The 14,771-nt window shown below is 29.7% G+C and overlaps 2 protein-coding genes across 9 annotated transcripts in view; one reads left to right on the top strand and one right to left on the bottom strand.

Moving 5' to 3' along the window:
* LOC145248026 (ufm1-specific protease 1-like) overlaps nucleotides 1-14,771 on the bottom strand; it is a 48,705-nt gene that overhangs the window by 26,303 nt on the left and 7,631 nt on the right. The window contains exon 1 of one of the 8 annotated variants that reach the window (XM_080109737.1): nucleotides 12,958-13,183. The exons of 2 other annotated variants lie outside the window; for them this stretch is intronic. In XM_080109737.1, coding sequence (XP_079965863.1) covers nucleotides 12,958-12,978 — 21 coding nt within the window. In that variant the 5' untranslated portion in view covers nucleotides 12,979-13,183. Of the gene's footprint in view, nucleotides 1-6,432; nucleotides 6,463-7,886; nucleotides 7,992-8,209; nucleotides 9,026-11,235; nucleotides 11,379-12,416; nucleotides 12,847-12,957; nucleotides 13,184-14,771 lie in introns of those variants that run through there. 5 more of the 8 variants (XM_080109743.1, XM_080109746.1, XM_080109741.1 and 2 more) reach the window with 5 other exon arrangements.
* Nucleotides 13,412-14,771, top strand: part of LOC145248025 (methylosome protein WDR77-like) — a 204,385-nt gene continuing 203,025 nt past the window's right edge. Inside the window, exon 1 of the mRNA XM_080109735.1 lies at nucleotides 13,412-14,225. Coding sequence (XP_079965861.1) covers nucleotides 14,168-14,225 — 58 coding nt within the window. The 5' untranslated portion in view covers nucleotides 13,412-14,167. The remainder of the gene's footprint in view (nucleotides 14,226-14,771) is intronic.

Genomic DNA, 14,771 nt, shown 5'->3' with positions numbered 1-14,771 from the left:
CTAAATGTAATGCGGGTTGTTTACCAGTGATTTATACTAAATGTAATAAGGATTGTTTACCAAAAAGATTATGATTGGATAATACATAAAACTGATTGTTTCTTTTCGCTTTAGATTTTCACATTGGATACTGAAATCTGAGACATCAGTGTTGCCAAGAAACACTACTTTTGATAAACAATAGGTATAGCATTTAAGACACTCTAATCTTTATGACTAGCTATAGATATCTCTGAAAAATACAGATGTTGCTGATATATGGTTAATTATTCTTCTGCTTCTAAAAAATGTCAGTAGGCATTAATGTGTTCAGTAATTAATATGAGACTAAAAAGGAATAAAATGTAAAAAAAACTGTAAAATAAAAATCAGATGAATTAAGCAAAAAATTTCCAAGATTGCAGCTATTAGTCTAAATAATGCTTTCATACTTGTTTTATTTCCTCATACAACATGTGATTGCAGGTTCTATACTCTGTCTTCATCAGCCACCAACTAAGACATGTACCACAGTTTTGATGGTGCAACAGGGTATTTTGTCTTAGTAATTTCATAATTTAAATGAAGTAGCCTCTATTCTGGATCTCTGCTGAAATTTTATTTTTAAAACAAATAAAATTATATAAAGTAGATGATTGGATGTAAATGGTTCTAACTCGATCCATTCCCTCTCATAATAGCATAATATAAATCTAAGAAAAACGTGTAGAAACAGGTTTTAGCAGAATCAGGAATCAAACAGTAGAGTGATATAGTGCTATTCATGCAAAATGAATTGTTCATATAACAAGAATAACTTCTTTTAAATAACTAATAACAGGCCATCCTGCATTGCCTGATCATAAGATATGATATTTTAATTCATGCAGATTACATATTTATTATTATAGACATAATTCTCTATCGATTATTATAAACCCAAAACATACAACTCATTCCTTAGTATCTGAGCCACACTCATATATATATATATATATATATATATATATATATATATATATATATATACTCGGGTTTTTTATATTCAAAAGTAATGGACTGATGAATTCAACGAGGTTGTTAGATAGTGCTCAATAAAAAGAGCTGATAATACTTGTTTATTGTTATATAAACATGCTCACATCCCGCTGCTACAAATAGCCACTTGTTTCAATCAAACAACAGATATCATCAGGCAGCAACTTGACTATTCAAAAAGTTCATTGAACTTTTGAATAGTCAAGTCGCTGCCTGATGATATCTGTTGTATGATTGAAACAAGTGGCTATTTATAGCAGCGGGATGTGAGCATGTTTATATAACAATAACCAAGTCATATATATATATATATATATATATATATATATATATATATATATATATATATATATATATAAATTCACCTGTCATCGCTTTTTTAAAAGATGGAATTGCTCAATTGTTAAGGATAAGATGCAAGAAAGCAAACAAGATCCACAGAATTTTATAGATTATACTAATGTAAATTAACAAATTTATCCGCTTGAACATCAATTATTATAAAATTAACCGCTCAGATAAAGGACATGAGTAATATTACACATATATTAAAAATCAGATTGAAAATGGTGAAATTTGTAAAGAAACTGTTTAACTTTAAAAAGGGAAATAACTCTTAATGTCTTTAAATCATTCTAATCTCAAAGAATACATAAAAGTGAGAACCACCATTTTAAATTTGATAGTAAATAACATTTGCTCCAGTTTCTTAATTTTGTATATTTTGTGAAACAGTATATATGAAAAATATCATTTAGAGAAAAAATTACCCCTCATTTACATTCAAAATTATTTTTTCAGGGTTTATAAATATGTTAACATTTAAATTTATTCGCACAACAAAAATACTGAGATGATGTTCTGCTATCTAGCTAAAGAAGGCCAAAGAATAACAATAAAAAAAAGGAAAAATTCTGTCCCGGAATTCTAGTGATTTCAGCTGTTTTAATTCTGACAAACAAAGATTAGTTTGGACTAGTACTTTATATATTTGCCTGTTGTTTCAGATATGGCTTCAGTTTTAGATATAAAAAATAATTTTGTCTGAACTATTAAAAGTTTTTTTATTTAAATTTGATAACACTTTCAAAAAATCTGATTTGGATTCTGCATTAGCTGCTAGGATATATTTACTTAAATAGATACAATCATCATTTCTTCCAAAGGAGAAGTTTTCCTTATTGAATCCTTCCATGAGTGACATCTATTTTTTTTTGTTTGTTTTTAGCTTAAATCTGTTTTTTGATAGTCAGGGATTGATTAGATCTAAAAGTAGAATTGAGAAGTCAATTATTTCTTGTTATGTCTTGTAAAAAATATAATTCTATGTCCTTTAATTATCATAAAGTTACCCAAACATAGAATTAATTTTATCTGGCCCTTCCTTCATACAGGAATAGATTTTACTGACCATTTGTGGGTAGAAGAACAAGACACAATGAAGAAAATGTATATTTTGATATTTACATGTGTCAATGTGAGAGCACTCCATATGGAGTTGGTTGATGACATGTCAACCCATTCTGTGATTCTAGCCTTTGTGAGATTTTTTAATTTGCATGGCATTTCTACCAATATTTATTCTGACAACGCTCATTCCTTTATAGTTGGTTGTAATATGATTTGAGAAGTATTTGTGTTTGTGACGAATTTGAGGAAAAATTCAGTTAATACAACATAAAGCATCTTACCATTCCAATGTATTCAGTTTGGTTTAAAAGTGTATGGGAGCGTTTTATTAAGATGGTAAAATGTTTGTATAAGTTAGTGGGAAGGAAAAAACTACCCTACTTTGAGTTGCTTACTATTTTATCAGATATTCAGAATTCTGTTAATTCATGTCCCTTCACTTATAGAAGTTCAGCAGATTCTTGTTTGGATGTCATTTCTCAAAATGACTTCTTTTACCTTCATTATAAAAGTTCTGTATTTTTAAATGCTAATGATAGTTCCTTTGAAAATGAATTATCTCAAAGGTCTGAACTCATAGATAGCTTAGACAAGAAACTTCTTACTTGAAAAATTCCACAACTTGTGGCATGAAGAATATTTACTTAGTTTGAGAGTACAATCTTGTGATCGTTATCAAATTGACTTTAAGAATATTGTTAAAATGGATGATGTAGTACTTATTAAAACTCCAGCCAAGTCTCGACCTTTAGGTAGAGCTGTTGAGGTTATAGTTGGCAGCAATAATTGTATAAGATCTGCCAGATGGTAATATTCAGTTACATTCTCTCAAACATTTGTTTCCTTTGGAGCTGTTGATAACTCATTCTCACCAAACAGACATTCCCTCTGAAGAAGTTACGGATGGGGATGGTACTTCAAGCAGTACTAACACAGCTGCTATCAGTAGGTCTACTGCAGAAATTAATTCTAGACCTAGGAGAAAAATCAGAAGAATTTATAGATCAAAAGATGACTATCTTTGGTACTAATATAGAGAGTATTTTTGATTTAGTGTGTTCTTTTTGCCATAGATTGAGATATGGCCACATCTAATGTTGACGAAGTTGAATTGAAGAAATTTTTCTTTTTCAGTTGTTTTTTTGACAGGAGTTTCAGAATTTAATGATTAATGTTTGCAGTTTTGAAAATATTGTGAGCAAACTTTGCTGGTTTTTTTTTGTTTTTTTTTTCGTAATAATTGAATATTTTGATATCTTCAGAATTTATTTGGAAAAGTTTGTAAAATTTATTTTTTAATGGATTTAAGATTTACCAAGATTGTAATTTTTGGTGGGGTATTCAATTTGGCAGAGGATCTTTCTGGTACTTTCTCATTGCCTGTTTTGGGTCACATAATGTCAAGAAGAGCATCGTTGTTTTCCTGATTAGTAAAATTAATGAATATTGTCAGATTGGAAAATATTTCTGAATGAATTGGTTTAGCTTTTTTATTTTCGGTCTCCTGAGAAACATTTCCAGCTTCTAAAAATGTTTCTTCGTGAAAATCTTTCTCTCCTTTTAAGTAAACTTGATATATTGAGATGAAATAGAAATGTATTAAAAAATTGAGACGATTGATCTCAAAAGTGATATTTGAGCTTTTGATATCTTTTTGTAAAAAACTTTCTACCGGGAAATTAACCTGGATAAAGAATTAAATATTTTGACAGAATATTAAGAAGAACTGCAATATTGCAATATTTGTTTTAAATATTTTAAGAGATCCAAAATATTAAAAATATTTTCAGTAAACCTTGAATCGCATTCCCAAAGGGAACTCTTAACTTTCAGATAAAAATCTGAAAGTTTGTAGTCTGTGTGACTAAATTATTAAAAGAGTATTAATTATTTATCATAAGAATAAATTAATAATAATAATAATAATAATAATAATAATAATAATAATAAATATAAGAGAATGAAGCAAGAGGATTGTTTCAGAGTATACTCTAAAAGAAAAATTCACAAAAAGTTTCTTGAGCTCAAAAGATTTTTAGGTACTTGTGCATTTAACGAACCAGACGTAACTCAGCATTTGCTCGGCTTTGTCCGGCGCATGACGTCAAAAGCCGGATAAAACCGAGCGTTGGTGATAAAATAAAAACAACGCTACAACAAAATAACTGTACAATGAAATTGTAAAATGTAGAAACAAAAAAATTAAATAAATAAAAAGCAAAAACCTACCGTTCATTTATGTTTTTTTTTTTTTAAATTATTGTTTGGAATTGTTTTCTGTTTTCAAAATAAATACATATAAGACAAGTTTTTTTTTTGTTAACTTTTTTTTTTGTCTGAACTGTTTTTTTTTTTTCAATTTTTAACGTAAAAAAGGGGGGGGGGCAGGAACAAGGATTATTTGTACATTTTTTTTGCCAGAAACAAGGATTTGTAGAAAAGTTTGATAGAAAAGTAACTTATCTTGCCTTTGATAATATTTGTTATATATTTGTTTTTTGACAACTTTTTCGAATCTATGTGTACAGTAATACAAACCCCTTTTTATTTATTAGTGGAAGGTGGGTTTCGGCCTTCCTATTTGGTACAGTGACCAAGAAACCCTCCTTTTTGGCGGGGTCGTATCCACCGAAGACCCAGACCGGTGTCACAAGTCTGCCGGCGGTTAAAAACGGACTCGTCGATTTCTACCGTATGGCCTGGGCCTCCAATCTGCCGGGGATTCCTAAGAAAATAGTCCCTGCATATATCACGCAGCAAATTTTCCAATCCACGATTGTGTGGCGAGAACGTAACCCACATTCGCGATGGAGATTTTTTGTAGATGCCATCTCGAACGCCCATAAGTATATTATTTTTATGATACACGCGATGGTTAGTCGGGATTTTGAGAAGGTCCCAATCCTAATGGAGGTCCATCGACGACATGTTACACTTCTACACCTCCAACCGTAACCGTCGGAAAGGCTTGTTCTCTTTGCAAGTACACAATCCTGGCCAAAATGTAAATAAACACCTTTTCTCTTCTGCCAACAATTTCCGTTGCTGGCAAAAGTTTAGTGCAGCCTCTGGGGTCTGGAGCTGGTCCGCAAGGTTTGTAATATTCATTATTATTTCGTCAGTTATCTTTTTAAAACAAATTTTTTTTAAAACTCTTCAAATAAGCGTTTCTTGAGTTGTGACACTCTTCCAATTGATAGCGAAATTCTCGTCTGCTTAATCGGCAACGCTCAGTTTTATCCGGCTGTTGACGTCATGCGTCGGACAAAGCCGAGCAAATGCTGAGTTACGTCTGGTTCGTTAAATGCACAAGTACCGATTTTTAATTCGTAATATAAATTCAAAGTAAAAAGAATATTATTATTAATAATAATAATAATAATAATAATAATAATTTAGCAATTTTAGGCTAGGTTTTTCAGCAGTTGTCCTTTTCAGTAAAACAGAGCTGCTTTTCTTAAAGTTTCTAGCACGATTTCCGAAAAGAAGAAGAAAAATAAAAACAAAAGAACTATTTTCAATAGACACGAACCAAAGAAAATACACAAACACTCAAAGCATTCATTCGGAGTTGTTGTTTCTGTAAAAAACTAAAAAACTGTGAATAGATTTTTTTTGTGTTAAATATTTCTTTTTATCAATCGCATTTGGACCTGTATGCATTGTCTCTTATTTTTATTTTTTTAAATAAATTTATTGTTCAATGATGCACGAGTTTATAATGATTTAAGCAATGGTTTTTTTTTTGGTTTTTTTTCTCCGTTTTATTTTTATTCTAATTCAGATAACAGTAAACGGACTTGTTTATTGCTATATATTTAAGATTAAGAAACTTTTTTCTTGATTTCAAAATTTTAATAGATATTTTTCTCATTATGCATAGTTAATTTTAAATATATTTTTCTCATGGCCTATTAAAAAGAATGCTTATCACTAGATTTAATACTTATTTTTTGTTGCCTTACGATCTATTTGCATGAAACAAAGTTGAATTTAGGTCCTCACCCTAAATCTTGTCATCTTGTAATTGGGGATAATAATATGGTTTATGAAGAACATGTTTTTGCCATCGTCGTCAATTTCACAAACCTTTAAAGCCAACGTGGGCACGAGCAAGAGGAGATAAGTCTAGTACGACTAAATCCTTTGAAAGTTAAAAAAAAAAATTAAAATTTTGGTGCTTCTGTAGAATGGTGATCTTTTAAACCAACATATTTTAGGTGAAAACATAATTTACGTGTCATGTCAAAATTAGTGTAAATTCCAAAACTTACGAAAAATGATCCAGTATGAAAATAGTGCAAATAAAAAATAGAATTTATCAAATTATCGAGTTTTGTGAAACAGTAGTGCGACCAATTAAGTAGGAAAAAATGACTTATCTCCCTTGATTTAAATTAAAACAGATTCTCATAACGTAATTGTGGATGATTTTTTTATATTAAAAATACATCTAACATATCTTCTACTGCATCATTTTTCGTAATTTGTGGGATTTATACAAATTTCGATAAAACACGGAAGTACGTAAAAATGTTTTCATCTGAAATGTGTTGATTTAAAATAAATCGACACAAGCACGAACATTTTAAATGAAAAACAAACTGTTTTTAGTCAAACTTGGAAAATACTTGTCTACTAAATAACCAGAACTGCTTAACAAGTTCTGGCGCTTATGTCAACGGATCATTAAATCGAAAGTAGAATCAGGAAGACAACAGCAACATGAGAACCAAAACCAATGTGTATTTATTTGTATATAAATCCGTTCCGTCACGTAAATGTTATCAAGTTTAAAGAGTTTAGAGGAAAAGAAGAAAGCAAATATCAAATCTCCCCTACCCTTGCCGTCTTAATATGGAAAGAAATACTTCACTAATGAGATTTTTTTTAAATTTTTATTTTTATACCGAATGATATGTATTTCTTTCACATCAAGTGTATCACGTATAGACTGTATCAGAATTTTTGTAGGAATTTTTTACACCCCTAACACGAAACTGCGAATAAAATATTAAAAAAAAACTCGTAATTTCTCTTGTAAAAGTGGTTTATTTATTTTCTTTATGAATTATACTTCCAAAATAAACTATTAAAGTTGTTTTAAAAGTAATATAATTTTTTTTTAAAACAGTAATGAAATTAATTGAATTTTACGAGTTCAGTATTTTTCAATTTTTAAACTTTAAAAATCTATCAAAATTTTCCTATTGATTCAATTTTTACGATATTTTCAGGGTCAATGTGAAATTTTATGCTCTTTCCAATAAACTGAATATAATATTTTAGACAAACGTTTTTTTTTAATTCACCTCCCCCCCCATTTTCAAGTGTCTTTTAAAAAGTAAATAATTAATTTACTAACCAAAGTTTTATCTATCACAAATTGAAGATAAAAGATCAATAAATAATATATTCAAATTAAAAACAAAAACAGTAGTGTTTTTTTATAAATTTACCTGTAAAGTTCTAAGTTTAAAACCTTTTTTTTTTTAAACCTCGTTGTTTCTTTTTTCTTTTGTTTTTTTTTTTTAATGAAACCTTGGTCCTTGCTCCTTTAATGGAAAAAAAAAAATTAGGGCTTAAATTACATTTTTCGAGTAGTTATAAGCTTGAAAAGACAGGGGGTCGAATTAATTCACGCCTACCATTTTGAAATGTCTATTAAACAGTAAGTAAATAATTTACTCACCTAAGTGTTATATATCACAAATTGAAGATAAAAGATCAATAAATATATTCAAATTTAAAACAAAAAAAGTAGTGTTTTTTAGAAATTTACCTGTAAAGTCCGAAGTTTAAAACCTTTTTAAAAAAACCCACGTTGTTTGTTTTTGTTTGTTGTTTTTTAATGAAACCTTGGTCCTTGCTCCTTTAATTGAAAAAAATTAGAGCTTGAATTACATTTTTCGAGGAGTTATAAGCTTGGAAAGACGGGGTGGAATTATTCAATATTTTTCACGAAATTTCTGACACACCGGTTGAAATGTTATTTCACATAAATATTAGTGCGAACACTAGCAAAGCATTGTTTTTTTTCGTCAGGGTGTACATTTTTTTTTAACTCATTACTTTTGGTAAATTTGTAGGATTCATAATTTCACCTCCTAAGGAAGCCTTTTCATTTGGTTATGGATGACCTGAGAGGTCAATCACTCTTGTTATAAATAAGATGATAAATAAGTTTTATCTAAATAAATAAATAAATAAATAAATCGCTTCAGTGTTGTGGCACAACACTGTTGTGGCACAACAACACTGTTGTGGTGGTCGGAAAAGTTATCGGGACCCCCCCCCCTCCATCAAACCAACATGAACAACAAAAAAGGTGCGGGTATTATTATTACGAGCAATGCCAGGAATATCAATAAAAATATTTTTATAAACGTGTACAGTTTATTTTATCGAAATTTTAATTTTATAGACATGTCTGTGAAACAACGACAGTACAAAACGAATATAATTTTAATGTTTTTGAGTTTTATTAATGTACGTATAACACACGACGTTAAACATAGTCATCATTTTGCATTGTCGTAGTTTTGATACAATCAAACAAGCAACGTGATTTTAGCAAATAAATAGATTAAAACTTGACTCGTCTACGAGATACATTATCGGTATTATTGCTTGATAAGAAAGAGTCGACAGTCCGATGTTTTAAATGTGTGCTTTTACGCCAAAACAGTACTACTAGTACTTAGTACTTACTTGCCATGTCGAAAATAGTAATATATCAAAAAATTACGAAAATTCATCGAGTAGAACTGCTATTGTGTTTAGTAAAATAAAACGTCAGCCATTAAAATGGCGAAAAGGGAGATAAGAATGTCCCCAGTACTCGCCATCTTCAAGGTGTTCACATCAAGAAAATGTTATTTGCCCCAATTTTCCGTAAACATTACTTTTAACTAATTTTCTACTTGATGAATTTTCGTAATTTTTGAATATATTACTATTATCGACATGACAAATAAGTACTGTTGCTTTTGTTTAAAACAACATATTAAAAAAAAAATGATCTGTTGACTCTATCTTAATAAGCACCCGTATAATTAAGAAAAATGGCGTCATTGTTAAAGTAGTAGTTTCAGATACTGGATATGTTAATTGTTTCTCTTTTTCGCATTTAGTGATTTTTTGTTTCGGACAATCGATAAATGGTCGCGCATTATATGCCTTCGAAATTTATTTTGAAGTCTTTAAACTGTCGACGAGACAGTAATCTATTTGAAGGCAAAAGTTAAAGGAGTCGCTATTTCACAAGAGAACCGAAATATTTATATTCAAAGTTACATGGTTTCTCATTAAAATTAAGCTTCCAATCATTCCCGATCTCAAGTAAACATTTAATCATTTGCTTTGAAGAAAAAACAACTATCTATTAATCAGATTATTCGAAATACTATTCTCTCTTATACGTTTTGGCCAATATTTAACCTATGTCCTTCTTTCAATTCTATTTCTTAAAACTTGAGAACCTTTTAGTCAACTTAGCAATCTGTTATAGAATTTCAAACTGAATCCATAATCCACATACATGTTGTTTTTGGTAAGGATTGAACCCTCAACCCCGGAAGACTGTCACTTAGAACTAATAGTTAATCAACACTTTTAGCCACTGAGCTATATATGTATATGGAGAATTCTCGTATAAATTTCTGGAACCTTAAATCTAATTCTTCCTCGTAATCTGTCTGAACTAAATAATTATCTTAAAGTTTAAACAAAAAGAAACCAATTACTACGAAATTCAGATCGAGAACTTTGAGGGAAAATGGTTTTAAAGAAATTTATATCATAATATAGTGGGATTATATGTCAATCAAGCATGTGGGAGGTTCAAATGAGAGCCACGAACAACCAATGAAACATCAAGAAACCACGTGGCTTTTGGGAGAGTCGATTTTTAGAAACGGAAGTCACTGCCTCTATTTATGCAATTTTTTTTTTTTTTTGTAAATGTCAACAAAACCACGTGTTTTAATTGAGTGTGTGACGTGCTGTAAGTGTTTCTCATAGTTTCAAAAATTAAATTAATGCTATAACTGACTACATATACCTGGCGTTACTCAGCAGTCTTTTTGCGTTCATTTTTATTTCTTCATTTTTAACTATATATATATATATATATATAATTTTTTTTTTTTTTTTCAAATTTTTAAATATTTTTTTTTAAATTTAATAATCAGAACATCGTTTTATCAAGTCATTAATTGAACCAAATCATTATAACATTATAACTAATTTGATTTTGGTATTGTTTAAGTTTCTATTTATAAAATTATTCCCTGTAAAAAGATTATGAAGTTTTCAATCAAATAATGATTTGCTAAGAATCAGTTTTAAAACTTTCAAATTTCTTTTCAGAATATTAACAAAAGATTCAAATTGCTGATCTTTGCTTACGAAAAAACTAAATGCATTCAGGTGGATTTAATTTCACAATAATTTTTTTTTTTTTAAGTAGGATTTAGTACCTTACGCCATTATATTTTTTAAAATTTCAAATGAATAATCAATTAATAAAAAAAAACTATCAAGATAGGATATAGAGACGATAAACACACACATGTGCAAACGTGGTCACGCAATTTTATTAATACTGTGAGATGTCTGTATTTTGAGGAATGAGGAATTTTCACCGTTTTCGATTTTTTGTAACGCTTTATCATCTGGAACATTTCGACCGATTTATCTCTCCACATAAAAATCGAAAAATCAATTACTAAAAATTAAATTGACCAATTAAATAAAATTATTAATTGCCCCAATACAACGGTCAAAACAAACAGAAGAAAGAATTACCTTTGTTAATTAACTTCTTGTTGCTGAATTTCACTGATTTACTCGGCGTTGCCCGGGCGAATATATAAAAACAATGTAAAATATAGTTAGTTAAACTTTTCTTTTTAAACAGGCTTTAAAAAATTCGCTTTTATTTTCTCTCATCCTAGACAGTTTTCATTTCAATAACTATCGATCGATCGATCAATAATAATAATAATAATAATAATAATAATAACAATAATAATAACAATTATTATTATTATTATTATTATTATTATTATTATTATTATTATTATTATTATTATTCAATGTGGGTTTATTAAAATTACGTATACACGAGAAGAAACACACGTATAGACATTCGAGATCTTGTCTGACTGGAAGTTTAACTATTCAAATGTAGAAAAGTGAAAACTTACAAGAACACATTTTAATTTTTTATTTTCATTTTAAATATTTTGGTCCAAATCCAAATATCCCACCCCCGTTCCTTAAGTGATATGACACTTTTTCATTTACTCAGTATGATTAACAGACAGGAATAATAAACAAAACATGCAATAAATAACCGGTACTACTACAGTTTATCAACGAAAATGGAGACGCCATTTTTCAGGCACCTGTCGCCAGAATCAAAGGGAGAAATCAGTATTTTAAACTATGACTGAAGCATGAAATAAAAAAAAAAAAATTAAACTAGATCATGATAACTTCCGGAAATGTGCCCCGACCGGCACCCCATCCAGCGTAGTATAAACACCCCTAACCTCCCCATGTTAAGAAAAGAACGGCTTTCAGAATAAACATCCTACATCGAAAACCGTTCTTAACATAGGTTGTTGGGGTATTTATACTACTAATTTGTTAAATAACTGAAATTAAATTTTAATCATATGACCACATTTTCAATAATTATGTGCGGTTTTGTATTACTGTACACAGATTCGAAAAAGTTGTCAAAAAAACAAATATATAATAAATAAATGTTATCAAAGGCAAGATAAGTTACTTTTCTACCTAACTGGATATGTTTTTAGTGTTTTTATTTAATGTAACATGTTTATTCAGCTCGAAAAACATACAGTGTTTACCGTGGAAAATTGCAAATGGCGATCGACTCTCTTTTTGACACGGTAAGTTTGTGAAAAGGAGGTAAAAATAATAAAAAAATAATATACAAAATACTGATAAAAACTCACCGAATATATGTCAGCCTATGTCACGGTAAACATATTGAGCGACCGTACTTGGCCTTCGGGACAAGATCACAGTGTAGTATCTGTTTTTCAGATTGCTGCAGTTGCTGCACTTCAATTTCTTGTTCTCTGTCAGTGGAGGAGAAATCCTTCACGACTGAGACCATTTTTATTTTTGTTCCTTTTCTCCACGTTAAAAAACGACCTTGGTGTCTAACTCTGTCCCGTGGGGGGGGGGGAGGCATTGTAAAGAGGAACATATATTAAGCGAGTTTCTAACAGTATTTTTACCCATTTAAAGTTTGTAAAACATGTAAACAAACTTTTGCTCGATACCGGTATCGACCTTTAAGAGTCCCTTTTAGTGATTACATGGTTTGAGGATGTACAACTGAACGACAAATCTGCCAAAATCTCTAAATATAACTTTAATTCAACGTTTAAATCGCTTGGAAAAGGGAGGGGCATTTGCTTTGTTTTTCTTGAAGCAAAAATAGTTTTTCTTTATTTACTAAATAAGAAACACATAAGAAAGCAAACTTACCACACCCAATAGGTTTTCCATTCTTGTACCAAGTTTTTACGGAATTCAACAAACTTAAACGCGAGGATGAAGAAAAGAAATATTTTCAAATAAAATAATAGCGGGTAAATCCTTATTTCAGCCATGTAAATTATTTAAGATGAAATGAATTTAGGTATTAAACAATTAGACTATATTTTAGTGCAAAAAAAAAATAGCAAACGAAATAATAAGATACTCATGCAGAGTGCAGTGGCAGTGCAGCACTGCAGCAGTGCACACTTATTGATCCGTGCTGAAAGACATTCTTAACATGGGGACTGGAGGGTGTTTTGTACCTATTCTGTACTTTAACCTTGCAATTGAATAATAATAATAAAAAAACAACATATCATAAAACTTTAATTAAACTTGGAAATACGATTTTAAAAAAATAGCGCGGATCAGTAAGTGCATTAGCACCAATAATAATAATAATACTAAGTTAAAGCACTCGTAAAACGCCGACCATATATTTATATGGTCGCTATTAGAGTTATCAATCTTCCTTAATTTTCTCTATGAGTTTTTATGGTGTAGTGTTTTTAATGTTATTATTGCTATTTAATTTTTTTTTTTAGCAAAAATATGTTGTTTAAGACTAAGAACAATGATGAAACTCATTTCGTTCTAATTAATTTAACGTATAAGTAATCGAAAAAAAAAGTTGAATATAAGTTGGAAAACTTTAAAAAGCAAAATATTTTATTTCAAGACACGAAAACTAAACGAAATAAATAAGACTGTTTTAAACTGTCTCTATTTTATAATTTAGAGTAAGTTAAATAAATGCTTTAAGTATAAAACGACCCTGAATAAAAATGGATTGTTGTGTCGGTATTCCACGTGTTCGTAGAAAAAAACCACACGTGCTCGATGTTTAATACGAAAACATCTATTAAAAGATGCTTAATTTTAATAAAATGTCGAAATAAAAAAACATCATTTTATGGCAATTAATCATTCATGGTTCAGATAGCCATGATGATGAATTCAAAATTCCCTTAAAATAAAAGGGAATTGATGAATTTAAAGAAAAGGGAGGTCTCTGCGTGTTTTAACGACAGAGAATTCAAGTGTTGGCGCCCATTTCCGGCATTGGTTCACATGGTCGAATCCAAAATCGGCAAAGAATCTCCTGCTGCCAACTAAAAAAAAAAAAAAGTAAAATATAGGCCTCTGTTCCGCAAGGATGGACCAAATACCAGCGGCCATGGACAGGCACCTGGACGTAATTTACTCTCATAAAGGTACGTAAACTATTTTGAGGCCATTTGTTTTATTTTATTGCTTTTAAGGTCCCACGAATTCATTTTGCCGATTGAGAACATCATGGTGTCTCGTTCGGGAAAGAATGTGCAAATCGAAATGTCGTATTCGTGATCTCTACTCGATAATTTGAAAGAAAACAAAGAGAATTTGGAGTCAAACAATTAAACTGTTTTCTAAATTGTTTGCTTTGTTTTTAGCATGGCAGGGATCTTTTTAAATGCGATTCATTTTCGTTATTAAACCTATTTAACGTCATGTCGTCGATGGGTTTGTAAAGGCTTATTCTTTCGTTATGCCGAAAAAGAAAAGATTTCTCTTGCTTATTCTTTTGTTGTCGGCATTGTCTGATTTATTTACGTTTTTATTTTATTTTAATTTGTTTGAAAAACGATTATCAAATATGATAGGCATCTCATGAACTTTTCATTTTCAAGTTAATCGAAAATGTTAAATGAATTAAAGATACATTGATTACAGAAATAATTCGATTTTTTGTATTTGTTTTAAAATTCGTTTAAAATAAT

Source organism: Euprymna scolopes, chromosome 26 (assembly GCF_053919585.1).
Source record: "Euprymna scolopes isolate OS-2025 chromosome 26, ASM5391958v1, whole genome shotgun sequence".
Taxonomy (NCBI): Eukaryota; Metazoa; Mollusca; class Cephalopoda; order Sepiida; family Sepiolidae; genus Euprymna; species Euprymna scolopes.
Note: the sequence above shows the minus strand (reverse complement) of the source record. Positions and strands in the feature narration are given on the sequence as shown.